Source organism: Heterodontus francisci, chromosome 17, assembly GCF_036365525.1.
Source record: "Heterodontus francisci isolate sHetFra1 chromosome 17, sHetFra1.hap1, whole genome shotgun sequence".
In the NCBI taxonomy this organism is placed as follows: domain Eukaryota; kingdom Metazoa; phylum Chordata; class Chondrichthyes; order Heterodontiformes; family Heterodontidae; genus Heterodontus; species Heterodontus francisci.
Genome location: NC_090387.1, coordinates 35,834,078 through 35,860,642, shown reverse-complemented (window position 1 = coordinate 35,860,642; position 26,565 = coordinate 35,834,078). Strand labels below are relative to the sequence as shown.

General features: G+C 39.7%; 1 protein-coding gene across 3 annotated transcripts in view; it reads right to left on the bottom strand.

Annotated features, from left to right (window-relative positions):
- znf276 (zinc finger protein 276) overlaps positions 1 to 26,565 on the bottom strand; it is a 68,570-nt gene that overhangs the window by 39,235 nt on the left and 2,770 nt on the right. For 2 of the 3 annotated variants that reach the window (XM_068049272.1, XM_068049270.1), the window contains exons 2-3: positions 15,145 to 15,463; positions 13,133 to 13,203 (exon numbers count right to left, since the gene is read on the bottom strand). In XM_068049272.1, coding sequence (XP_067905373.1) covers positions 13,133 to 13,203; positions 15,145 to 15,463 — 390 coding nt within the window. Of the gene's footprint in view, positions 1 to 13,132; positions 13,204 to 15,144; positions 15,464 to 16,218; positions 16,322 to 26,565 lie in introns of all 3 variants that reach the window. The other variant, XM_068049271.1, reaches the window with a different exon arrangement.

Below are 26,565 nucleotides of genomic sequence, written 5' to 3'. Positions count from 1 at the left end.
TTTTCATGTTTCTTGCTAGTTTACTCTCATATTTTATTTCTTGCTCTTCATCGCTTTCTTGGTCATCTTTTGCTGATTTTTAAAACCCTCCCAAGCCCCAGGCTTACTACTCTTTTGTAAGATTGTATGGTTCTTTTAATCTAGTACTATCCTTAACTTCTCTAGTTAGACATAGCTGTACCATGTTTTCAGTAGAGTTTTATTTTTCAAGGGAATGTATATTCTTTGAGAATTATCTCTTTAAATATTTGCCATTGCTTACCTACCAACATACTTATTAATCTAATTTCTCAAACTACCTCAGCCAACTCGCTCCTCATACCTATGTAATTGGCTTTGTTTAAATTTAAGGCCCTAACTTCAGACTTAACCATACCAGTCTCAAACGCAATATGAAATTCTATTATATTATGATCACTCTTCCCCAGAGGATCCATTACTATAAGGTTACTAATTAACTGTCGCATGAGACAATACCAGATCTAAAATATTGATTCCTTGACATACAGTTGTAGAAAACTGTCTCAATTGCAGCCATGCACTTGTCCTCCAAACTACTTTTGACAATTCTTTATGAAGATTCAAGTCCCCAATGATTATTGCATTACCCTTATTACATGCTCCTCTAATTTCCAAATTTCTACTGTTGTCACGGTCTTGTTTTTTTTCTCCTCGCAAATATTGTGTGCGCCTTTACAACTGTGAAAAGATCAGTGCACCTTTAAGACAGAAAATTCCGGAAACTCAGTCTGCCAGAGTGCATTCTGGTTGCCAAGCAACAGCAGCAAGAGAGAGGTCACGTGATTCAATGTTGCAATTTGACTTTTGAAAACTAGCTGGCACAGACTGGTTTGAGCAGAGAGGTCTGTCACGATTTGAACTGAAGGAGCTGTGTTATTTCGCTCCCAAAATTCTACAAAGCAAAGCTGTGCTTTCTCTCACAAAATTCTACCAAACAACAAGCCAAATTAATTCCCCAAGAAAATAAGAAAAGCTTTTCTTCCTTAACAAAGTATTGGTATTGCTATGTTCATCACTGAAGGGACAGTTAATGCTACAACAACCGAACTGCTAAATTCCTATCTCTGAAGGACCTTTTTTTTCTCCATCGGACCACTGTGAAGACTTCAAGCAACCCTGGACTGTTTCTCTGACTCCATTCATCAGGAACATAACTTGCAAAGACTTTATTTTTATTTTTTCAGTCAGCTATTTGAAAACTGAATTACTGTTAATTTTAGTATTTGTATGTGACTGCAGGAGTTAGATTTTTAAATAATAAGTTATCAGGTCAAAAAGACATAGGTTTCTCTTAGTAGTGTTTAGGAATTTTAGTTTTTTTTAAATAGTTAATCTGTTGATATCTAAAGGTATCTGGTTTGGTTCGCTTCATTCGGGGGTTACTAGAGTGTTCAATTTGGTTGCTTTTTCCGATTTGGAAAGCTTAAAGAAATATGCTGTGACCTGGGGAGTGACCGGACTAAATTAACAGTGCATTGCTTCCACCGGGATCAGAATCACAATTTTAAATTGTGGGGCTTTGACCTGCATGGTCATACCATATTTTAATTGGGGGCTTGTCTGAGAGCGAATCATATTTAATTAGGCAGCTCGCGTCTGGGATTAGAATCAGATTAATTTGGAGGGCTCGCATTTGTAATAAAATTAATTGCTTATCTCTGGGATAACATCCAAATTGGGTCTTGCGCCTGCCATCATATTAATTGCTCTCGCATCTGGGATCTTATCAATTGGAAACTCGATTGTTGGGATCTAAATCCAATGCCAATTACGAAAAATAAAAGGAACCAGGATTCTTGTATAATAAGGTACAGTCTATGCCATTGTAATGGCATTAGCAGTTGCAGCAGAGTTTTTGGGAAAGCAGAATGTTTCCCTCAGTAACTTGATAATTTTAACTAAGAATAAACTAAAAGAAATGGCAGCAAAATTGCAGTTTGAATTAAAATCAGGTGCCAAAAAAGCAGAGATAATTGACATCATCGCCCAACATCTGGAATTAGAAGCAGCAGAAGAAGGGGAATACAAGGAACAGGAAGGTAGTAGGTCAGAAAGTGATGCAGTAGTATAGGCTAGGATTCAGTTAGAAACGAAAAAACTTGAGGCTGAAAAAGAATTAAGAAAACTTGAACTTCAGAGAGAAAGTGAGAGAGAGGAAATTTAGGCTAAAAGAGATGGAACTAAGACAAAGGGGTAGTCTGAATTCAGGGAATATTCAGGTCAGGAAGAATCTGAATTCAGCTCAGGACCCAGTGAGAAGTTGTTAACATTTATATAGGCTCTTCCTAAGTTCAAGGAAAGGGACGTAGAGGCATTTTTCATATCGTTTGAAAAAATAGCCAAACAGGAAAGTTGGACACTGCTTATTCAAAGCAGGTTGGTAGGCAGAGCTCATGAAGCTTATGCCATGCTTCCTGAAGAGGCTTCTGCAGATTATGAGATGGCAAAAAAGGCTATTCTCACTGCATATGAGTTAGTCCCTGAAGCTTGTCAGAAGTTTTGGAACTTAGAGATTGGCTGGGCAGACATTTGTAGAATTTGAGAGGGTGAAGCAAATTAATTTTGACCGTTGTATACAGGCATTAAAGATGGAAACCACATATGAGAACCTTTGAGAATTGATTCTCTTAGAAGAGTTTAAAAACACCATTCCTTCAGTAGTGAGAACTCATGTAGATAACCTGAAAGTTTTGAAAGCTAGGCAAGCAGTGGAAATTGCTGATGATTTTGAGCTTATGAAATAGCCAAAACCTTTTGTCCATCACCCCCATAAACCTGTGAAGGATAGAAAGTGGGAGAGTGAAAGGAAGGCAAGTAGCTGGGGACAAGAAGGAAAAGCTGGGAATGCCCCAGGATCACCTCTTCAGGTCAGAAAGGAAGGTGCTGAGGGTAGAAGTGAGGTTCGCAAGCCGCAGTGTGATCATTGCCACAAAACTGGTCATTTTCATTTAGAATGCAAGGTAAATGCAAAGACTTGTTGGGGTATGCAAAGCCAGTGCAGAGGAAAAGACTCTGACTGAGAGTACAGCAGACCAGACTACAGCTTTAACGACAGTTGTAAAACCAGATACTAAAACTAAAAGCAGTGTTGAGGTTAAGAATAAAATACCCAAAAGTTATAATGAATTATGTCAAAGGACAGAGTAACTCCATACCCTGTAAGTGAGGCAGGAAAACCTATCATTATACTCAGGGATACAGGAACAACCCAAACGCTCTTGCTGGGGAAAGATATAACGTTTCCACCTGAGAGCACCTTGAACTCTAAAGTTTTAGTTAATGGAATTGGTAGGGAGCATATACCTTTATATAAAATATGCCTAGAGAGTGACTTAATATCTGGGATAGTAACTGTAGGAATTATCCACAGTTTGCCAGTAGAGGGACTTGATCTACTCCTATGAAATGATTTGGCTGGATCAAAAGTATCAGTTTCTCCTATAATTACAGAGGAACCAAGTGTAATTAAGGAAACGGAGCAATTACAGGAACAAGTTCTGGGAATATTTCCTGCGTGGGCAGTCACCCAAGCAATGGCTAAACAGGATCCATTGTCTGAGGTAAAAGGGGCACCACAAACAGATAGCCAAGTATCTGAAACCTTATTTGGGGATTTTAGATAATCCAAATGAGATGTTTAACAGATTGTCTATCATTGCAGCACAGCAAGCTGATCCAGAAATATACCAAATGGCACAGAAGGTTCTGACAGAAGCTGAGGGAAAAGGAGTTCCGGAAGGCTATCATTTGGTAAACAGGGTTTTGAGGAGGAAATGGAGAAGGCCTCATAGACCTACAGATGACGATTGGACAGTTGTTGAACAGATAGTGGTACCACCTAACTATCGCCAGGGATTATTAAGGTTAGCACATGACATTCCTTTTGCAGGACATAGGGGAATTCGGAAGACCTAATCACGGATAAGCCAACATTATTACTGGCCAGGTCTTACAAAGGATGTGAGACAATTTTGTAGGTCATGCCATGCCTGTCAAACGGTGGGAAAACCAGAACCTACCATAAAACTGGCACCACTAGTTCCCATACCAGTGATTGAGGAACCACTTAGCAGGGTATTAGTAAACTGTGCAAGACCCTTGCCAAAAACAAAAGTGGGACATCAATACATACTTACAATCATGGATATGGCTACTCAATTTCCAGAGGCCAATCCTTTGAGGACAATTACTGCTAGGGTACTGGTATAAAAGTTAACCCAATTCTTTACAAGGTATGGATTACCACTTGACGTTCAATCAGATCAAGGTTCTAATTTCACATCTAAGATATTTCAAGATGTCATGGGCAATTTGGGGATTAGACATTTGAAATCTTCAGCATATCACCCACAGTCACAGGGAGCTTTAGAGAGATTCCACCAAACTCTTAAAATGATGATTAGAACATACTGTCATGAATATCCACATAATTGGGATAAAGGACTAGACTTTCTTTTATTTGCCACCAGAGACTCACCGAATGAGTCGACAGGCTTCAGTCCTTTCGGATTGGTTTCCAGACATGAAGTAAGGGGTCCTCTAAGACTCATAAAAGACAGATTCTTGGAACAAAAGAATGAATCTTCGATACTGGACTATGTATCTGTGTTCCGGAAAAGGCTCACGAAAGCTTACGGTGTGGCTCAGGAACACCTTAAAGCATCCCAAGCCAATATGAAAAAATGGGCAGACAAGAATGCAAAAGTCTGTGATTTTCAACTGGGGGATGAAGTATTAGTGTTGTTACCGTTACAGGGGGAACCATTAAAAGCACGGTTCAGTGGCCCATATAGAGCAATCAAAAGAGTGGGTAAGGTAGATTACTTGATTGACACCCTGATCGCCAGAAGAAGAACCGGTTGTGTCACATCAATATGCTAAAGCAATATTATCGCAGACAGGAGGATAAACCAGTACAGGTATGTCAGGTAATCAGGACTGTTGAGAAGGAAAAGGATAGTGAGGATGAGGCAGAAGTAGGCCTAGAAAATTCTCAAATTGAACCTCCAACTATCAGATTAGCGAATACAGAATGGCTAGGAAAATTGGGCAACATGCTTTTGCACTTAGAGGCAAAACAACGTGAAGACCTAACCAGGCTTTTCACAACATTTAAAAGAGTTTGTAGCGATAAGCCGGGATGTACAACCTTAGCCACACATGATGTGGATCTAGGAGGGCCCGTTCCTTTAAAACAACATCCTTACTGCTTGAGTCTGGATAAACAGGCCCAAGTGAAAGCAGAGATCCAGTACATGCTGGAAAACAATTTGATCGAACCTTGCCAAAGTAGCTGGAGTTCACCAGTAGTTCTAGTACCTAAACCTGACGGGTGAACCCGATTTTGTATAGACTATAGAAAAGTCAATGAAGTAACGAAGGCAGACTCCTACCCAATTCCACATTTAGAAGACTGCATCAACAGTGCTAGGTTTCTTACCAAGATTGACTTGTTAAAGGGATACTGGCAAGTTCCTTTGACTCCTCGAGCCAAAGAGATATCAGCTTTTGTAACACCTGGTGGTCTTTATCAGTAGCGGGCGTTGCCATTTGGGCGAAAAAAATGCCCCAGCAACTTTTCTAAGGTTAATGAATCAGGTGGTAGCCAGTGTGTAGTGTATCTTGATCATGTACTAATATATAGTAACACTTGGCAAGAACACTTAAACCAGCTAAAAATTCTGATTAAAAAGTTACGAGCCGTGAACTTAGTGATAAATTTAGAAAAAAGCGAATTCGGAAAAGCAAGAGAACTTACCTCGGCACATAGTGGGGCAAGGACAGATATTGCCCAAAACAGCAAAGGTACAAACTTTAATGGAGTTCCCTATCCCTAATTCTAAATGGAAAATAACGAGGTTTTTAGGGATGTGCGGTTTTTACCAGAAATTTGGACGAAATTTTAGTACTGTGGCTGCTCTGTTAACTGACTTGTTACAAAAAGGAAAAATAAAGTGGTATGGTCAGATGAATACCAGGCAGCTTTTGAAAAACTAAAGGCAATCCTAATTAATGAATGAGTGTTGGCTGCTCCAAATTTCACTAAACCCTTTAAAATAGCGATTGATGCTAGCGACCTGGGGGTGGTGCAGTCCTATTGCAAGATGACACATCGGGCATAGAGAAACCAGTAGGGTATTTTTCCAGAAACCTAAATTGCCATCAAAAAAAAGTATTCCATTGTGGAAAAAGAAACATTGTGACTTTTACTGGCTCTCAAACATTTTGAGGTATATGTCTGCCAGGACTATAAAGAAGTACTAATATACACTGACCATAACCCATTAACATTTATGGAAAAATTTAAAAACCGAAATGCTAGAATCTTTAGATGGAGTCTGTTGTTACAGCCTTATCATCTAAGGGTTGCACATATTTCAGGGGAAAATAATGTTATCGCTGACACTTTGTCACAGATTTAACCATGTTAACTGATGTAGATGGCGATGGTATCAAGAAAATGATGTAAATTATTAGTCGAGTGAATGATGTGTAAATGCAGGAAAAAAAATTAATGTTTTTCCAATTTATATTTTTTGCATTGTAAAAAAACGCATTTTCGGAATGGCGTTTCATTTCGCCAAGGGCGGAGGTGTCACGGTCTTGTTTTTTTCTCCTCGGATATATTGTGTGTTCATTTAAGACTGTAAAAAGATCAGTGCACCTTTAAGACAGGAATTTCCGGAGACTCAGTCTGCCAGAGTGAATTCTGGTTGCCAAGCAACAGCAGTAAGAGAGACGTCACATGATTCAATGTTGCAATTTGACTTTTGAAAACTGCTGGCACAGACTGGTTTAAGCATAGAGAGCACTCTGATACGATCTGAACTGAGTTACTTCTCTCTCAAAATTCTACAAAGTGATGCTGTGTTTTCTCTCTCACGATTCCACCAAACAACAAGCCAAATTAATTCCCCAAGAAAATAAGAAAAGCTTTTCTTTCTTAACAAAATATTGATATTGCTGTGTTCATCACTGAAGGGACAGTTAATGCTACAACAGCCGAACTGCTAAATTCCTATCTTTGAAGGACTTTTTTTCCCCCATCAGACCACTGTGAAGACTTCAAACGACCTTGGACTGTTTCTACATTGGAAGACTCCATTCGTCGGGAACGAAACTTGCAAAGACTTTATTTTTTCAGTCAACTATTTAAAAAATGAATTACTGTTAATTTTAGTATATGTATGTGAATGTGGGAGTTAGATTTTTAAATAAGTTATAAGGTCTTATCTTAGTGGTGTTTAAGATTTTTAGTTTTTTAAATAAATAGTTAATTTGTTGATATCCAAAGATACCTGGTTTGGTCCGCTTCATTCGGGGGTTACTAGAGTGTTCAATTTGGCTGCTTTATCCGATTTGGAAAGCTTAAAGAAATATGCTGCGACCTGTGGAGCGACGAGACTGAATTAACAGTGCGTTGCTTCCACCGTGATCAGAATCACATATTTAAATTGGGGGGCTTTGTCCTGCATGGTCGTAACACTGTCCCAGCAGTACGATTACCATTAAGGGGCCTATTAACTACTCAAACCAATGTTTTCTGTTCTTTGTTAACTCTGCGCATACTGATTCTACATCTTGATCTTCTGAATTAACATCCTTTCTCCCTCCTGTCTTTATCTCATCCTTTATCATCAGGGCTGCCCTACCTCCTTTTCCAATTTGCCTATCCTTTTTAAAAATCAAATACCCTGGTTCCCAACTTCAGCCACCCTGTAATGAGTGATAATCAAACCAATTTATTAATATTTGTGCCATTAATTCTTGTTATGAACGCTCTGTGCGTTCAGATATAGAGCCTGTAATTTTTCCCCGATGTGGCTATAGTTGCTCATTCTTAAACAGAATCACAGAATTGTTACAGCACAGAAGGCAGCCATTCAGCCCATCGTGTCTGCACTGGCTCTTTGAATGGGTAATACACTTAGTCCCACACCCTCACCTTCTCCCCGTAACCTTACATATTCTTCCTTTTCAGGTAATAGTCTAATTCCCTTTTGAATGCCTCACTTGAACCTGCTCACCACCACACTCAAGAAGTGCATTCCAGACCTTAACCACTCGCTGGGTGAACAATTTTTTTCTCACGTCACCATTGCTTCCATTGCCAATTAGCTTAAATCTGTCCCCTCTCGTTTTTGATCCTTTCACGAGTGGAAACAGTTTCTCCCTAACTACTCTGTCCAGACTCTTCATGATTTTTAATATCTTTATCAAATCACCTCTCAGTCTTATCTTTTCCAAGGAAAACAGTCCTAACTTCTCTGATCTACCTTCATAATAGAAGTTCCTCATCCCTGGAACCATTCTCGTGAATCTTTTCTGCACTCTCACCAATGCCTTCACATCTTTCCTAAAGTGCAGTGCCCAGATGTGGACGCAATACTCCAGCTGAAGCTGAACTAGTGTCTTATACAAGTTCAACATAACTTCCTTGCTCTTGTACTCTATGCCCCTAATAATAAAGCCGAGGATACTGTATGCTTTATTAATCACACACTCATCCTGTCCTGCCACCTTCAATGACATAGACACATATACATCCAGGCCCCCTGCTCCTGAACCCACCTTTAGAGTTGTACCCTATATTCTATATTGTCTCTCCATGTTCTTCTTACCAAAATGAATCACTTCACATTTCCCCACTGTTACGACTGCTCAGGACAAAGCCCCAAATCAAAATATATGATTCTGATTGCGGTGGGAGCAGTGCAGTGTCAATTCAGTCCCGTCATTCCACATATTGCATTATATATCTTTAAGCTTTCCAGATCGGAGAAAGCAGCAGCCAAATTGAAACAATCTAGTAACCCCCGAATGAACTGAACCAAACCAGGTATCTTTAGATATAAACATATTAACTGTTTATTTAAAAAAAAACTAAAATCTTAAACACTACCAAGAGTTATCAATATCTAAAGACCTTATAACTTCTTATCCAAAAAAAACTAACTCCCGCATTCGCATACATATAATCAAACTAGTAGTAGTTTGGTTTTTAATTAGTTGCTCGAAAAAATAGAAAACAATAAAGTCTTTGCAGATTACGCTTCCGACAAATGGTCTTCAAATTTCCCACAGTCCACATTCACTTGCAGTCTTCCAAGGTCCGATGAATCTGAAGATCTTTCCAAAGATAGGAATTCAGCAATTCAGTTCAGCAGTTCTAGTATTAAACTCTTCTTTTTCAGTGATGAACACAGTAGATCAATAATTTGTTGTTTCTTTAAGAAATTAATCTGGCTTGAAGCTTCTTTAGAATTTTGAGAGTGTATAAATAAATAGGGTTTAAATAGACTGAGAGAAAGCTCTCCTATTTCCTTCATGTGTCCGGACAGTCTGTTAACTGTCTGTCTCTGCCAGCCAGTTTCAAAGTCAAAATGGATATATCTGAAGTCCTGTTCTCCTTCTCTGTATGGTTGTTTGCCGGGCAACCAGAATGCACTTTGGCTTACAGTCCCTGGAGCTTGCAGCCTTAAAGAAGTACTGATCTTTTACAGTCTTAAAGGCACACCGCAATATTTCCCGAGAAAAAAAAGGATTGTGACATCGTATTGAACTTTGTATGCCACTTGTCCGCCCATTCCACCAACTTGTCTATGTCCTTTTGAAGTTCTACACTATCCTACTCACAGTTCACAATGTTCACAAGTTTCGTATCATCTGCAAATTTTGAAATTGTGCTCTCTACACCAAGGTCGAGGTTATTAATATATATCAGGAAGAGCAAGGGTCCCAACACTGACCCCTGGGGAACTCCACTACAAACGTTCCTCCAGCCCGAAAAATATCCATTCATCACTACTCTCGGTTTCCTGTCACGTAGCCAATTTTATATCCATGTTGCGACTGTCCCTTTTATTCTATGACCTATGACTTTGCTCACAAGTCTGTTGTGCAGCACCATATCAAATGCCTTTTGGAAGTCCATGTGCACCATATCAACAGAATCGCCCTCATCAATCCTCTCTGTTACCTCTTCAAAAAATCTCCAGCAGGTTAGTCAAACACAATTTTCCCTTAACATATCCGTGCTGACTTTCCTTAATAACCTCACATTTGTCCATGTACCTATTAATTTTGTCCCAAATTATCGTTTCTAGAAGTTTCACCACCACCGAAGTGAAACTGACTGGCCTGTACTTGTTGGGCTTATCTTTACATCCTTTTTTGAACAAAAGTGTCACATTTGCAATTCTCCAGTCCTCTAGCACCACCTCTGAGCCTAAGAAAGACTGAAAAATGACGGCCAGTGCCTCCACAATTTCCACTCTCAATTCCCTCAGTATCCTTGGATGCATCTCATCCGGTCCAGGTGCTTTATCGACTTTAAGAATAGACAGCCTATCTAATACCTCCTCCTTATCAATTTTAAATCCTTCCAATGCATTAATTACCTCCTCTTTCACTGTGGCCTGGGTAGCATTTTTTTCCTTGATAAAGACAGATGCAAAGTATTCAATTAATACCTCAGCTATTCCCCCTGCCTCCATGTGTATTCAGCCCTACTACTCCTTTTACCACCCTTTTACTATTTATATGCCTATAGAGGACTTTGGGATCCCCTTTTATGTTAGACGCCAGTCTTTTTTCATACCTTCTCTTTGCTTCTCTTATTTGTTTTTGCAATTCCCCTCTGAACCTTCTATATTCAGCCTCATTCTCCATTGTATTATCCACATGACATCTGTCGTAAGCACAATTTTTCTTCTTCATCTTTATCTCTTTTATCATCCAGGGTGCTCTGGATTTGTTTGCCCCACCTTTCCCCTTCATGAGAATATACCTGGACTCTGCCCGAACTATCTCTTCTTTGAAGGTAGCCCATTGTTCAGCTACTGTTTTTTTGCTAACCTTTGATTCAAATTTATTCGGCCCAGATCCATTCTTACCCTGTTGAAGATGGCTTTCCACCCAGTTAATTATTCTTATTCTGGAATGTTCTTTGTTCTTTTCAATAGCTAACCTAAACCTTATGATACAATGATCACTGTCCCCTAAATGTTCTCGTACTGGTATTTGATCCATCTGGCCCACCTCATTCCCATGAACCAGGTCTAGCAGTGCCTCCTTTCTCACTGGACTGGAAACATACTGCTGTAGAAAATTTTCCTGAACACATTCTAGGAATTCTTTCCCCTCTCTGCCCTTTACACTACTCTTATCCCAGTCTATATTCGAATAATTAAAGTCCACAATTATAACTACCTCATAATTCTTGCAATTCTCTGTAATTTCCTTGCAAATTTGTTCCTCTACATCCTTTCCACTGGTTGTTGGCCTATAGACAACACTGAGCAATGTAATTGCACCTTTTTTGTTCCTTAGCTCAAGCCAAATAGATTCTGTCCTTCACCCCTCTGGGACAACCTCTCTCTCCTGCACTGTAATGCTCTCCTTAATCAATACTGCCACTCCTCCCCCTTTTCTTCCTTTCCTATCTTTCTTGAATACCTAGTATCCAGGATACTAGGTCCTGCCCTTCTTTGAGCCAGGTCTCCATTATAGTCACAACATCATATTTCCACGTGTCAATCTGCGCCTGTAACGCACTAATCTTATTAACCACACTCCGTGCATTCACATACATGCACATTAACCCTATTTAAACTTTATTACTTCCTCCTTTACTCTGCCCCCACCTAATAACTTACTATTCCCTACTCTAGTGCTATCTATCTCTTCCACTTTTCTGTGAACCTTTGTAGTACTGTCTAACACTCACACCTTATGCACCTTATTCCTTTTTTCTACTTCTAAAAGCTGGTGTCCATCCCCTGCCCATTTAGTTTAAACCCTCCACATTTAGTTTTAAACACTCTACCCCTTCTTGATACAATCTACTTGATTTTACCCAGCTACTCTGCTCTACTGCCTTGACTTTTCTTTTTAGACTTATAAATTTACCCTCTTCTGAACCCTCCCTCTCTGTTATTAGTTTAAAGCAGTTGATAGCATGCAATATTATCCATGTTTGCCTGAGCTTTGCCTGTAACTGTACAAGCAGCTTTAGTGATAGCAGATCAATTTTGGCAAGGTGTATAAACTCATTCCAGTGACCTTGGCAGGTGGTAACTGCTTAAATTCTTTTTCTCAGGGAGACTGATACTTCTTCTCACAAGGTACATTCATTTTGCACATCAAAATATTTGGAGAAACAGGTCATCAACCTGAAACATTAACTCGGTTTCTGTCTCTACAGATACTGCCTGATTTGCTGAGGGTTTCCAGCATTTTCTGTTTTTATTTCAGATTTCCAGCATCTGCAGTTTCTTGCTTTTGTTTGGAGAATCTGCCCTAGGTTCTGTAAACAAAGATTGCTCACAGTTCCCAGCACACCCAGAGCTAGGGGTGGTAGTTGGAAGAGAAAAAGATGTCATTATGAGATTTTTTTTAAATGGCAAGAAATTATTTATTTTTGCTAAAAACCTGATGAAATTAGCTGTGTAGGATGAAACATCAACCAAAAAAATACATCTCTTTTAAATTACTGGAATTGTATTAACATTCATGAAAAGCTGGACAGAACCAGAGCATACATCCTCTGCTTTTTGAAGTATGATTGGAGGAGGGAAAGCAGGTTGGAGATGACAACTCAAATTATTAAGAAACATTCAGCAAACGTAAGACTTTTGATCATAAGTAATATATGCCAATTCATTGTGCCAAATCTACAAGCAATGTTACTCATCTGGAAATACATTTTTGTCCAATGGTGGATACAGGCAGAATCTAAAAATAAAATTTAATCTGGGATTTCAATGGGGTAGCTAAAGGGAATCTATATCCTTTGGTGGGGAAATCCAGAACAAGAGGACATAATTTTAAAATTAGAGCCATACCATTCAGGAGTAAAATGGGTAAGCACTTTTTCACAAAAAGACTAGCACAAATGTGGAACTCTCTTCCCTAAAAGGCTGTGAATGTTGGGTGAATTGACACTTTCAAGACTAAGATTGATAGATTTTTGTTAGATAAGGGTGGTCAAGGGATATTGGGATGTTGCACTATGTTAAATGTGCTACATAAATGCAAGTTGTTGTTCATACAAGTAAAACAGTTCTATGCACAGTAAATTGAAGTACAGCTGTTACCATGATTCACTTACCAGAGATAGAATTGTCTAATGGAGATTGTGAAAGTGATTGCATTGATGATGACTTTATTGCTGCAACACATCTACAACGATAAAATAAAAAAGAGGCATTATATCCAACTTAGATTGAAAACATAGACACTACTCATGTAAAACAAAAAGATATGGAACAGCCAGCTTGGAAAATATGAAGATCTGTTTACTTCATAGATGGACTTTCCTATAGCACTCTGCCACAGTTTGGAGCTGGACTGCCATGGCAAAACCCAGTTCAATCTGTAATACATCTAGCTTTTTGCATTTGAGCAGCCTGACAATTGTTCGAAGATACATGAATGTACAATGTGTATACTGAGCTGAAGTGTTCACATTCAGGGTTACAAAAAAAGGAATGCTTTCTCATGGCTTCAATTTGCTGTAATACAACTTTACATAATTTCTGTAATCTAATTATAATCTGAGCAACAACTTGCATTTATATAGTGCCTTTAACACAGATAACATTCCAAGGTGCTTCACAGAGGGGAAAAACTAGTTTTGAGAAACCTTTTAAAGACAGAGAGAGAGAAGCAGCATGTGGCTCTGCCAACTGATGAAGTGGATGGAATAGGGGAAGGTGCTGAAAAAAAGAGGAAAGAATGCACGAGACCAAAGTGCCAAGACCGAAAGGGAGGGGCAAGAGAAAGTTGCAGACACAAATTGGGGCAAAGCCATGAAGGAATTTGTAACCGAGGACGAGGATTTTGAATTTGATGCATTGGGGATCAGTGAGTCAATAGAAGAGAGCGAAAATGAGAATGATGGACAGGCTGAACATGGTAACAAGATTGTACTAATTTGGATGAGGAAGGACATTTTTCCATTTTAATTCATCCATCCTAAGAGATCCTAAAATTCAACTGTTCTTAATTATGTTAAACTGAGGCCCCATCCACTCTCTCAGGTGGGTGTAAAAGATCCCATGGCACTATTCAAATGGCCAATTCAGTGTCCAGGCCAACATTGGTCCCTCAACCAACACTACTAAAATAGATTATTTAGGCATTTATTTCATAGCTGAGAACAAATTGGTGCCGAGTCTCCCTACACTGCACAGTGACTGCACTTCAAAAGTACTTCATTGGCTGTGAAATGTTACAGCACATCCTGAGGTCATGAAAGGCACCAAGAGAACTCTCACGCTCTTTGAGTAGCGTCATGGAATCTTTTATATACATTTGAGACAGCAGACAGGGCTTTGGTTTAACATCTTATCTGAAAGATGGCACCCACACTAGTGCAGCATTCCCTTAGCACTGCAATGAAGTGTCAACTTAAATTATGTGCTCAAGTCTCTTGCCTGAGTCAAAAGGTTGTAGTTTCAGAGTGCTACTACTGAGCCAAGGCTTACATAAATTAAAAGCAATAATGGTCCCTGCATCAATCCCTGGAGTATCCCCACTCCAAAGTAACTCCAACATACTTTTTTCCCTATCATTCAGGGTATTCCTTATTCATTGCAAGGGTTTTTCCCAAATCCCCAAAACTTTGAAATTAATAATCTTTTGTGTATAATGTCAAATGTATTTTAGAAATCTAGGTATACCATGTTGTATGGCTTTCCACAGTTTACTTATATGTCACTTCCTCCAAGAAATGGAGAAGGTTGGCCAGGCAGGATCTTCCCTTCAGAATCTATCCAAAAGAAATAATGCAAAGGAAGGCCCAAATTCTCGTCCCCCAAACATATCTTCGGTTGATATTCAAGGACAGCAACATTAGAGTTTCAACTTTGCAAAAGACCTCCAAGATATTGCCCAATATCATGATAGACAGAGACTTCATTGCCACCCATAGATCATCAGCCAACTGATGACAATGTTGGGCTAGAATTGTTAAATAATATTCTTGGATAATTTTAATATTGCATTTTTACTTTTTGTTTACAACAGGTATTGGGCTTATTGCATATATAATAAACAATGTAAATTTGGTAACATTAGACAGTAGAGTACAGTAATCTTTCAATCAGTGATTTGAAGTACCTGCCAGCCTCTTGTCCACGCTGTACAGAAGCTACTGGTGAAGTATTCACTCTTTGAATGTAGTTTCTCAAGATACTCCGACACTTATAAAACTGAGCATGACAGTTCCTACAGATATATTGTGGCAAAGTGGGATCCTGCCTCACCACAACACCAACTAACTTCTGAAAATCAGCACAGAAAGTCTGTTGTGCTCTGCGCTGCCTCTCTGGATTCGCCTCAATCAGAGGAACTTTTGCAAAAACATTACGTAGACTCCTGGAGGAAAACTTTCCATGGCAGAGACGGCAGTAGCTGGTGGTCACAACAAGAGGTGTAGCTAATAAGAAATGGGATACAAATATACAAGTCAACTACTTTGTCAGTGACATTAATTATGCTGGGAATCGAATATTCAAGTTTCTTTTATGCATTTCACTTAGCACTACATTTAGGATAAAAACCAATAAACGTTTGTGAAATTTAACGTGCAGCCGTTTAATTGTTAGTCCAAGGAAAACTCTTTAAAATTGTGAGCTCTGTTTTTAAAAAAAAGTTATTTAATTGTGAAGATATAACATTTAGAAATAAAATGAAGATAATTGATCTTGCTGGTGGTGTAGCATGATTGGAAACTGGCACAGCACATCAAGACTGATTGGATAAAGGACCTCAACTAATTCCTAACTGCGCTTCCACCGAGAGAAGGAATGAAAAATATCATGAGATACATGTAATTCTCTGTCTAATTATAGAACAGCAGCACCAGAGGCTGAAAGAGAGAAAGGGAAGTTAAGTTAAATATATTTTATGGATAACTCAATTGTGCCTATCCTTGCTGTTCAGATGGATAAGCAAGTTGATTGAGAGGAAGTATTTGTATTGAACCTATCTTAATATTTACAATTTGTAATTACACAGAAAAGATTTATTAACAAAGAGAATGTAATCATGTAATTTATAAAACACTAATTACTTGGCAATGATTTTCAGAGCTCATTATTTTAATGAATAATCCCAAATAGGATTTAAAGAACATGAAGCTTTCATAAAGCAGGGTTTTACATTTTACACATTCTTCAATGATTTACTTACAGTCTAAATTTTCCCCAATATGTTTTGTTGTTCCCATCTCCCTCAGATTCAGCATTAGCATTGTAAAGATATCACTTTTGTTGCATTATAATACAAGGCATACCTTGAAAATCAGAGTTTAAACTACATGTTACTTTTTCAAGTGACTCAATTTTTATTTTAGATACTTTGCTTTAGTGTATAATATACTGTACCATACTTCATTTACATAATATATTCTTGGCAGTATCGCACACGAATGTAAACAACTTGTATTGGAAAAACTCTTGAGTAACACTCAAAAATAGAGTACTATGGAAATCATACTAAAAGCAATTGATATACGAGAAAAGATATGCAAAATACACAAGTCAATGGAAATTAAAAATGTGTCAGGTGGCAAATTTATTCATAGAATGCATAACTTAAGGTAACTGCACCATCAGGTGAAGAACATGTTATTTCAACTCAATCAGTTTTGTAATCCGGTGTAAAACTAGAACTGTTCAGTTTGCAAACAAGGACATTTTAAATCACAGAATTGTGACAGCACAGAAGGCGGCCATTCAGCCCGTTATGTCTGCGCTGGCTTTCCAAAGGAACATTTTATCTGGTGCTACTCCCTGGCCTTCTCCCCGTAGCCCTGCACATTCTTCCTTTTCAGATAACAATCCAATTCCCTCTTGAATGCCTCAATTGAACCTGCCTCCATCACACTCTCAGGCAGTGCATTCCAAATCCTAACCAGTCGCTGTGTGAAGACGTTTTTCCTCATGTCGCCATTGCTTCTTTTGCCAATTATCATATATAAGTGCCCTCTTGTTCTTGATCTTGATCTTTCTACCAATGGGAACAGTTTTTCCCTATCTACTCTGTCCAGACCCCTCATGATTTTGGAAACCTCAATCAAATCTCCTCTCAACCTTCTCTTTTCCAAATAAAACAGTCCCAAATTCTCCAATCTGAGTAACTGAACTTCCTCATTCCTGGAACCATTCTCGTGAAACATTTCTGCACTCTCGCCAAGGCCTTCACATCTTTCCTAAAGCGTGGTACCCAGAACTGGACGCATTACTGCAGTTGAGGCCGAATCAGTGTTCTGGACAAGTTTAATATAACTTCCTTGCTTTTGTACTCTAGGCCCATATTAATAAAGCCTAGGATACTGTATAATTTATTAACCGCTGTCTTAACCTGTCCAGCCACCTTCAATGATTTATGCACATACAAACCCAGGTGCCTCTGCTCATGCACCCCCTTTAGAATTATACCCTTTACTTAATATTGTCTCTCAGCATTCTTCTGACCAAAATGAATCACCACACTTTGCTACATTAAATTTCATCTGCCACCTGTCCGCCCATTCCACCCGTCTATGTCCTTTTGAAGTTCTACACTATCTCCTCACAGTTCACAATGCTTCCAAGTTTCGTATTAGATGCAAATTTTGAAATTGTGCAGTGTACACCAAGGTCTAGGTCATTAATATATATCAGGAAGAGTGAGGGTCCTAACACCGACCCCTGAAAAACATCCATTAACCACTAATTTGTTTCCTGCCACACACCCAATTTTGTATCCATGTTGCTACTTTCCCTTTTATTCCATGAGCTGTAACTTTTCTCACAAGTCTATTTTGTGGCACTTTATCAAATACCTTTTGGACGTTCACATATACCACATCAACCCTCTCTGTTACCTCATCAAAAACGCCCATCAAGTTACTTCAAAATGATTTTCCCTTAACAAATCCAGGCTGGCTTTCCTTAATTAACCCGCATTTGCCAAAGTGACTATTAATTTTGTCCCGCATTATCGTTTCTAGAAGCTTCCCCACCATTGAGGTTAAACTGACTGGCCTGTAGTTGCTGGACTTATCTTTACCTTTTTTGAACAAGGGTGTAACATTTGCAATTCTCCAGTACTGTGGCACAACCCCCAAGTCTATGGAAGACTGGAAAATGATGGCCAGTGCCTCTGCAATTTCCATTCTCAGTTCCCTCAGTATGCATCGCATCTGGTCCCGATGCCTTATGCCTCATCAACAATAAATACGGACATCCTATCCAATACCACCTCCTTATCAATTCTAAACCTTTCAAGTGCCTGAATTACCTCCTCTTTAATCATGACTGCGCAGCATCCTATTCCTTGGTAAAGACAGTTGCAAAATATTCATTTAAATACCTCAACCATGCTGCCTGCCTCCATGCGTATATCCCCTTTTTGGTTCCTAATCAGCCCTACTCCTCCTTTTACCATCCTTTTACTATTTATATTCCTATAGAAGACTTTTGCATTCTCTTTTATGTTAGCTGCCAATCTCTTCTCATATTCGCTATCTTGTCTTATTTACATTTTCACTTCCTTTCTGAATCTTCTATATTCAGCTGGTTCAGTTGTATTATCCACCTGACATCTGTCATAAGCATACTTTTTTTCTTCATCTTAATCTCTATCTCTATTGACATCCAGGGAGCTCTGGATTTGTTTGACCTACCTTTCTCCTTCGTGGGAATATACCTTGACTGTTTCCGAACTCTCTCTTCTTTAAAAGGCAGCCCATTGTTCAGTTACATCTCTCCCACTAGTTGGTGGCCTAGAGATTACACTGAGCAATGTAATTGCACCTTCTTTGTTCTTTAACTCGAGCCAAATAGATTCTGTCCTTGATCCCTTCCAGGACATCCTCTCTCTCCAGCATTGCAATGTTCTCCTTAATCAATTCTGCCACCCCTCCCCCCTCCCTAAACACCTGTATCCAGGAATTTTATTTTATTTAGAGATACTATTTAATATCCAGTCCTACCCATTCAGCCAGGTCTCTGTTATAGCCAAACGTCATATTTCCATATGGCAATCTGCCCCTGTAACTCACCAATCTTATTTACCACACTCCGTGCATTGTCAAACATGCATATGCATACATGACGTTATTACTTTCTCCCTTACTCTGAACGCACCTACTAACTTACTATTTCCTACTCTGTGTTATCGGTCTCTCCCAGTATTCTGTGCACCTTGCTATTCCTCTCTGATATTGCATCCTGGTTTCCAAACCCCTATCGAGTTAGTTTAAGCCCTCTCCAATAGCACTAGCAAATCGCCCCGCAAGGAAATTGGTCCCGGCTTTCTTTAGGTGCAACCTGCCAGGCCTGTACAGGTCCCATCTCCCCCAGAGCAGGTCCCAATGTCTCAGGAATCCAAAGACCCCCCTCCCTCCTGCACCATCTTTCCATCCATACATTCATCTGCTTTATCCTCCTATTTGTATATTTACCTGCACGTGGTACTAGGAGTAATCTGGAGATTGCTGATTTTGAGGTCCTCCTTGCTGATTTCCTACCTAGCTCCTGACATTCTTGACCCTGGCACCAGGAAGGCAACACACCATTGTGGATTCACATCTGCAGCCACTGAAACACCTGTCTATTCCCCTATCGAATCCCCCTATCACTACTGCTCTTCCAGTCTTCTTTTTGTCCCCCCCCCCCATCCCCCCCCACACCCTGTGCAGCACAGCCAACCATGGTGCTACAGACTTGGTTCACCTGGGGAGTACAGCTAGAGCCATCACTTTCATCAGTATTCAGAACTGAATACTGGTTGGAGAGCGAGATGCACTCTGGGGACTCCTGCACTACCTGCCTGTTTCTTCTTGACTGTCTGGTGGCCACCCATTCCCCCTCTGCCTGCATACCCTTAAGCTGCGGGTGACCACATTTATAAATATGCTATCTACAAAGTTCTCAACCTCATAGATGCACCACAGTGACACCAGCTGCTGCTCAAGCTCCGAAACCCAGAGCTTGAGCTGTTGCTACTGACGATACCTCCTGCACATATGGTTATCCAGGACACTTCCCGTGTCCTGGAGTTCCCACAGGAAGTGCACTCTGGAGGTCGGAGCAGCCCTGCCTCTCCTCTATCTATTAAACAACCTTACTACTGCTAATAAATCTTACTACTTAAAAATAAAAGAGAAATCATTCACTGATTGTGGTAAACCCAGAGTTTTATGTTATTTCTCCAATGCCAATCCCAATTATCACATCAAATTCCAGGGTGGGTTTGATTACTCCATATGCAGAGAATCATAACCTAGTTCTGTCTGTTGTAAAATAGAGGGTTCAGTCTCTTCAATCTTGTTGAATAAACGTACAATAAAGGTACCACAAGTATAATCTAAATTAGACCTTGAAAATAGTTAAATGTATGAGAATAAAGAAATATTTCTTTTTGGATGCAAATTGTATCTTCAAATTTAAGAATTACTTCACTTTTTCAAACTCATTATTTAATAATCACACTGAAATACTCCTGCACCATGCCATGAACTCCAACCTGTTGAAAATTCTGCCACATTTATCATGTTCCACTTGCTCATTAGCATTATCCTAACTAACCATGTACACTGTTTGCTGGTCCTCCAACATATTGGCCTGGAGTTTGTGGTAAAAATAACAGCGAGGCTATCAGCGCTCACTGTTATTAAACAGTAAGTCAGACGTCAACTTCTGGCAACCGCACATGCGCAGTTAAACGCGGAAATCAGGAAGTTGCTGTCTGAGTTGCCTTGCTCCTCCAGAAGCTGTGTTATAACAGTATCTCACAGAGAGGTTCAGCATTGTGAAGTTGGGGTTCTGCATGATAGATACTCACGAAACATGCCATAAGTTAGGGCTTGCCAATTCCAGTGTAAATTCTTAACGGCATAGAGTCTCATTCCTTCAGATTTTATTTATTGTTGGAAATTTAAAAAAATTATAAACTTTAAATATTTTTATACTTTATATTTCTGTCTCTTTTATCTCCCTCTCTTAACCCCATCTTTCTTTCCTTCTCTTTAATTCACTTTCTGTAGATTAACTATTGGATTAACTATTCTAACTGATAATTCCTGGTTGAAACTCTGCACATCTCCGTGAGGATTCTTCAGTCTGATACACACTTTATTACCCAGAGCCCCTGTAGAGGGTGCCATGCTGTTTTGGACATATAATCATTGCAAGTTCCAATGCAAAAGCCCATAGCAAATCTGTAGGCATGTGCAAGTATAATGAATGACCAGCACTGCTCGTTCGCCGCTGAGCTAAAAAAAATCCAGGCCATTGTTCTCATTTATAAATCACTCCATCACTTCACTCTACCCAATCTCTGTAATTTCCTTCAGTCCTGTATTTCCTCCAGAATGCTCATTCCTCCAATTCTGTGCCTTTTAACTCCCTTCACACCAATTCTAAAAGGGGTACAGAAACAATGACACCTGGGAATTCACATAAATAAATCTTTGAACAAGTTGATAAAACTGTTTAAAACAAAAAAGCATATGTGATTCTTAACTTTCTAAATAGAGGCATTGAATACAAAAGCAATTAAGTTATGTTAAATCCTTTACAAAATCACAGGCTTCTGCTGGAGTGCTGTGTCCAATTCTGAGCACCACACTTTAGGAAGGGTGCCAAGGCCTTGGAAAGGGTGCAGAGGAGATTTACTAAAATGCTATCAGGGATGAGGGACTTCAGTTATGTGCAGAAAATAGAAAAGCTGGGATTATTTCCCCTTAGAGCACAGAAGGTTAAGGGGAGATTTACAAGAAGTGTCTAAAATACGAGGGGTTTTGATAGAGTAAATAAAAAACTGTTTCCACAGGCAGGAGGGTCGGTAACCAGAGGACAAAGTTTTAAAATAATTGGCAAAAGAGCTAGAGAGATGAAGAGTTTTTTTTTTAAACGCAGTGAGTTATGATGTTCTGGAATGCACTGCCTGAAAAGATAGTGGAAGCAAATTCTGAAGAGCATTGGTATTTTACTTGAAAAGGGAAAAAATGCATGATGATGGGGAAAGGGCTGGGAACTAATTGGATAGTTCTTTCAAAGAGCTGGCATGGGCACACTGGGATCGAATGACCTCCTTCTGTGCAGTTTGATTCTACTGGTGACAGCTTCTTACTACCTTTCTTTTACGTTGAATTCCTTCACTACACCTCTCTCCACCATTCGAAGCCTCAAGACCTATCTTTTTAAACAAGCTTTCAAATGCCCTGTTCCTCCCCCCGCCCCCCCCACCACTCATCTCTTCTTTCAGCTTGGCCTTTATTTTATTTACACCTATTTGTGAAACTGGGATTATTGCATACAGGGAAAAGCAACAAGAATGATTTGTATTATATTGTCCTCCTCATGCAAGAGGATATCTCAGAATGCATTACAGGGAGACAGGTGAAGATTGAGCATGCTATAAGGAATTGAGAGAGTAGACTGAATGCACAATTGGAAAGAGAGTTTGTTTTGTTAGAATTTCATGGGACCATGGCCAGAAATCCCACTAAACATATTTACTATCTACTCCTGTGGTTTTCAAACTTTTCTGTATAGGGGTCCTTGAAAGAATGGACATATTCTCAGAACTCATCCTGACTTCTGATAGCATGGAGTTGCTTCATGTAGCTGACACCATTCTTTTTTTTGTTATACAGTAGAAATGTTGTGGAATTTAACAGATACAGAAATATGATGATTTCACAGACCCTTTAAGACTCTCTCACAGACAGCTATGATGCAGCAAGGAACTTCAGTTTGGAAACCTATCTAGTCTGACATACAGCCATTATCCAGCTGAAGACCTAGAGCAGTCAGACTGGTTAGAGTCATTAATCTTTTCAGCAGCACCAGTCTATATTTAGGTTTATGCATTTAGCATTCTGGATAGTATTAGATTTCATTTATATATCAGACCAAAATATTCTCAGTATCAATTAAAAGCCAATTATCAAGCAGAAGTATTTTGGTTGGTGGAATTTTTACATTACTAGGCCCTGTATGCATATTCACAGGGGTTCATCTCTTGCTGTAATATCAGTGGAACTCAGAGAAACAGTGATAACTCCCAAAGAATTTCAGGGCCATTTAATTTTCAAATGTGTTATTGTGTTTTGTTTTAAACTATAATAAATACAATACCAAGAAAGTTTCTGGAATTTAGCTATTTAATTACTAATGAAGCAAGGTCAACTGGCTGAGAATTTTTTTTAAGTATGTGGAGTACCTGGAACATTCAACAACACTGTACTGGAACACCATCACCCTGACCTCCCAGGGAAAATGCACCATGTAGCAGATAAAAACTGCTTGTCTAAATGTTTCCATTTGCATCCAAAGTACATTTCAGATTTATTGTGGCAAATTAGATTATGCAATATTATTTGTCTACTGATGGCAAATCAAAAAGAATGTGTTGCAAGACATGTTATCCAAGTAACATTAGTGACAGGCCAAATGGAAGACCCATCAAAGGTGTATAAAAAAAGCCCAAAATTGGAAAAGAATGTGATTGTCAGCAGGGAAAAAGAAGCACTTTCCACTTAAAATATTTCCTTGCCCAAATATAGGGTCTGTTACAAAATTTATAAAAATCAAAAAAGTTTGCAAAGGGAGAAATTCCAGACATTTCACTGAGCTGGAATTTTACCGTATTGGGTCTCTTGATCAGAAACGAGCAGCTCATTAGCATGTTTAGTCAGTGGTAACACTGCAGTTGAACAGGTATCGTCATCCAGTACCGCATTTCACTGAACAAAATGCGAGCCAGAGAAGACAGGCCCACCATGTGTACCAGTGAAGCCACTCTATCAGCTGGGAGACTTGACTTGGTTGATCATCAGCATCAGTCATTCTCAATTGAAAGATCTGAAATTTCTCTGCTTGGGTAGGAGAAATTGTGAACAATCTTGGACACAACACACTTCCCATCCTTTTCAGGGGAATGATTTTCAAATATTAGGTGCTAAAGTCAATTTTTACAAACTAGTGAATACTTTCTGCAAAAATTGCTGCATTTAATAAACCTCAAAATAAATTATTACAGAAAATAAAAGCTGCAATCTAATTATTTGTCGGTGGAAGTTTGTCTACAAGGGGATACCAAGGGTTCAAAGCCAGATTTCTGTCCATTTCATTTGCATTTTTGAACTTTTTAGCATTTGCATTACTTATTAGTGTGTTCTGTGTACTCATAAAGCTGTTCCACAATGGTAGCACTAGCATCGTATTTCTCTATACTAATAAAGCTGTTTTACAGTGGCAACACTTTCCTTTAGGGACCTAACACTGTCTTTCATAAATTAATACAAGGAATTTGCAGAACTCTGTTCACACTTAAAGGGGGACCCCCACATGAAAAGTTCTGAAAACCACGGTGCTATAGTATTTATTTCTGATTCAATTATTTAAACACCTACTGATCCAAATGCAAAAGGGGCTTGATCAAGCAGACCTGTAACAAATTTGAATCCATTATAATTATGGTGATTTAGAAGATATGTAGATCACACATTTGAGGTTTTTAAAAATATATTGAACAGTGAAGGGAAATGTAAAAGAAAATGTAAAATTCAGAGAATGGATGGCTTGAGTTGACAAGAAAGGATAGAGGAGGCTGCAACGGTATGGAAGTGCATGTCTGTGGAGAGGCTTGTAGGTTAGGACAAGGACTTTGATTAATGCATTGGAGGCTGGGGCACTAATGAAGGTTGATGAGCACAGAATTAACGGGGGTGCAAAACATGGGGAATAGAATTTTAGACAAGCAACAGTTTATCTAGCTTGTAGCTTGAGCGGCCAGCAAATTGAGCATTGGAACAGTCCAGCCCAGAGGTGAAAGTAGTGGATGAGGGTTTTAGGTGTCAGCCTTGGTTCAGTGGTAGAACTCTCACTTCCGAGTCAGTAGGTCACTGAGGGAGTGGTGCGCTTTGGAGGTGCCGACTTTCAAATGAGACATCAGAGGCCCTGTGTGCCATCTCAGATGGACATACAAGATCCCATAGTAATATTGAATGAAAAGTAGAGGGGTTTCCCTTGGCCCACTGGCCAATATTTATCCCTCAACACACATCACTAAAGAAACATATTATCTGATCATTTATCACGTAGCTGTTTGTGGAACGTGTGCAAATTGGCTGCTACGTTTCCTGACATAAGTTTTATACACTTCAGAAGTACTTCATTGGCTATGAAGCACTTTGGGAGGCTGTGAAGGGTATTATATAATTGCAAGTTCTTTCTTCTTTTAGTGCTAGTGGAAACAAGGTGGGACAGTGGGAGCAAAGTTGGGGAGACGGAAACCTGCAGCATTGGTGGTGGCTACAGCGTGTGGTTATTTTTATATTCATTCATGGGAAGTGGGCGTCACTGGCTAGGCCAGCATTTATTGCCCATCCCAATGTCCTTGAGAAAGTGGTGGTGAGCTGCCTTCTGGAACTGCCACAGTCCTTAGGGTGTAGGTACACCAACAGTGCAGTTAGGAAGGGAGTTCCAGGATTTTGACCCAGCAACAGTGATGGAACGGCGATATAGTTCCAAATCAGGAGTGTGGCTTGGAGGGGAACTTGCAAATGGTGGTGTTCCCGTGCATCTTTTGCCCTTGTCCTTCTAGGTGGTAGAGGTCGCGGGTTTGGAAGATACTGCAGAAGGAGCTTTGGTGAGTTGCTGCTGTGCATCTTGTAGATGGTACACACTGCTGCCACTGTGTGTCAGTGGTGAAGTGAGTGAATGTTGAAGGTGGCGGATGGGGTGCCAATCAAACGGGCTGTTATGTCTTGGATGATGTCGAGCTTCTTGAGTGTTGTTGGAGCTGCACCCATTCAGGCAAGTGAAGCGTATTCCATCACACTCATGACTTGTGCCTTGTAGATGGTAGACAGGCATTGGGGAGACAGCAGGTGAGTTACTTGCTGCAGAATTCCCAGCCTCTGTCCTGCTCTTGTAGCCACAGCATTTATGTGGCTGGTCCAGTTCAGTTTCTGCTCAATGGTCATCCCCAGGATGTTGTTAGTGGTGGATTCAGCAATAGTAATGCCATTGAATATCAAGGGGAGATGGTTAGATTCTCTCTTGTTTGAGATGGTCATTGCCTGGCACTTGTGTGGTGCAAATGTTACTTGCCACTGATCAGCCCAAGCCTGGATGTTGTTCAGGTCTTGCTGCATTTCTACATAGACTGCTTCAGTATCTGAGGAGTTGCGAATAATGCTGAACCTTGTGCAATCATCAACGAACATCCCCAGTTCTGACCTTATGATGAAGCAGCTGAAGATGGTTGGCCTAGGACACCAACCTGAGGAACTCCTGCAATTATGTCCTGGGACTGAGATAATTGACCTCCAACAACCATAACCATCTTTCTTTGTGCTAGGTATGACTCCAACCAGCAGAGAGCTTTCCCCCCGATTCCCACTGACTCCAGTTTTGCTAGGGTTCCTTGATGCCATACTATATCAAATGCTGCCTTGATGTCACGCTCACCTCTGGAGTTCAGCTGTTTTGTCCATGTTTGTACCAAAGCTGTAATGAGGTCAGGAACCGTGGCTCT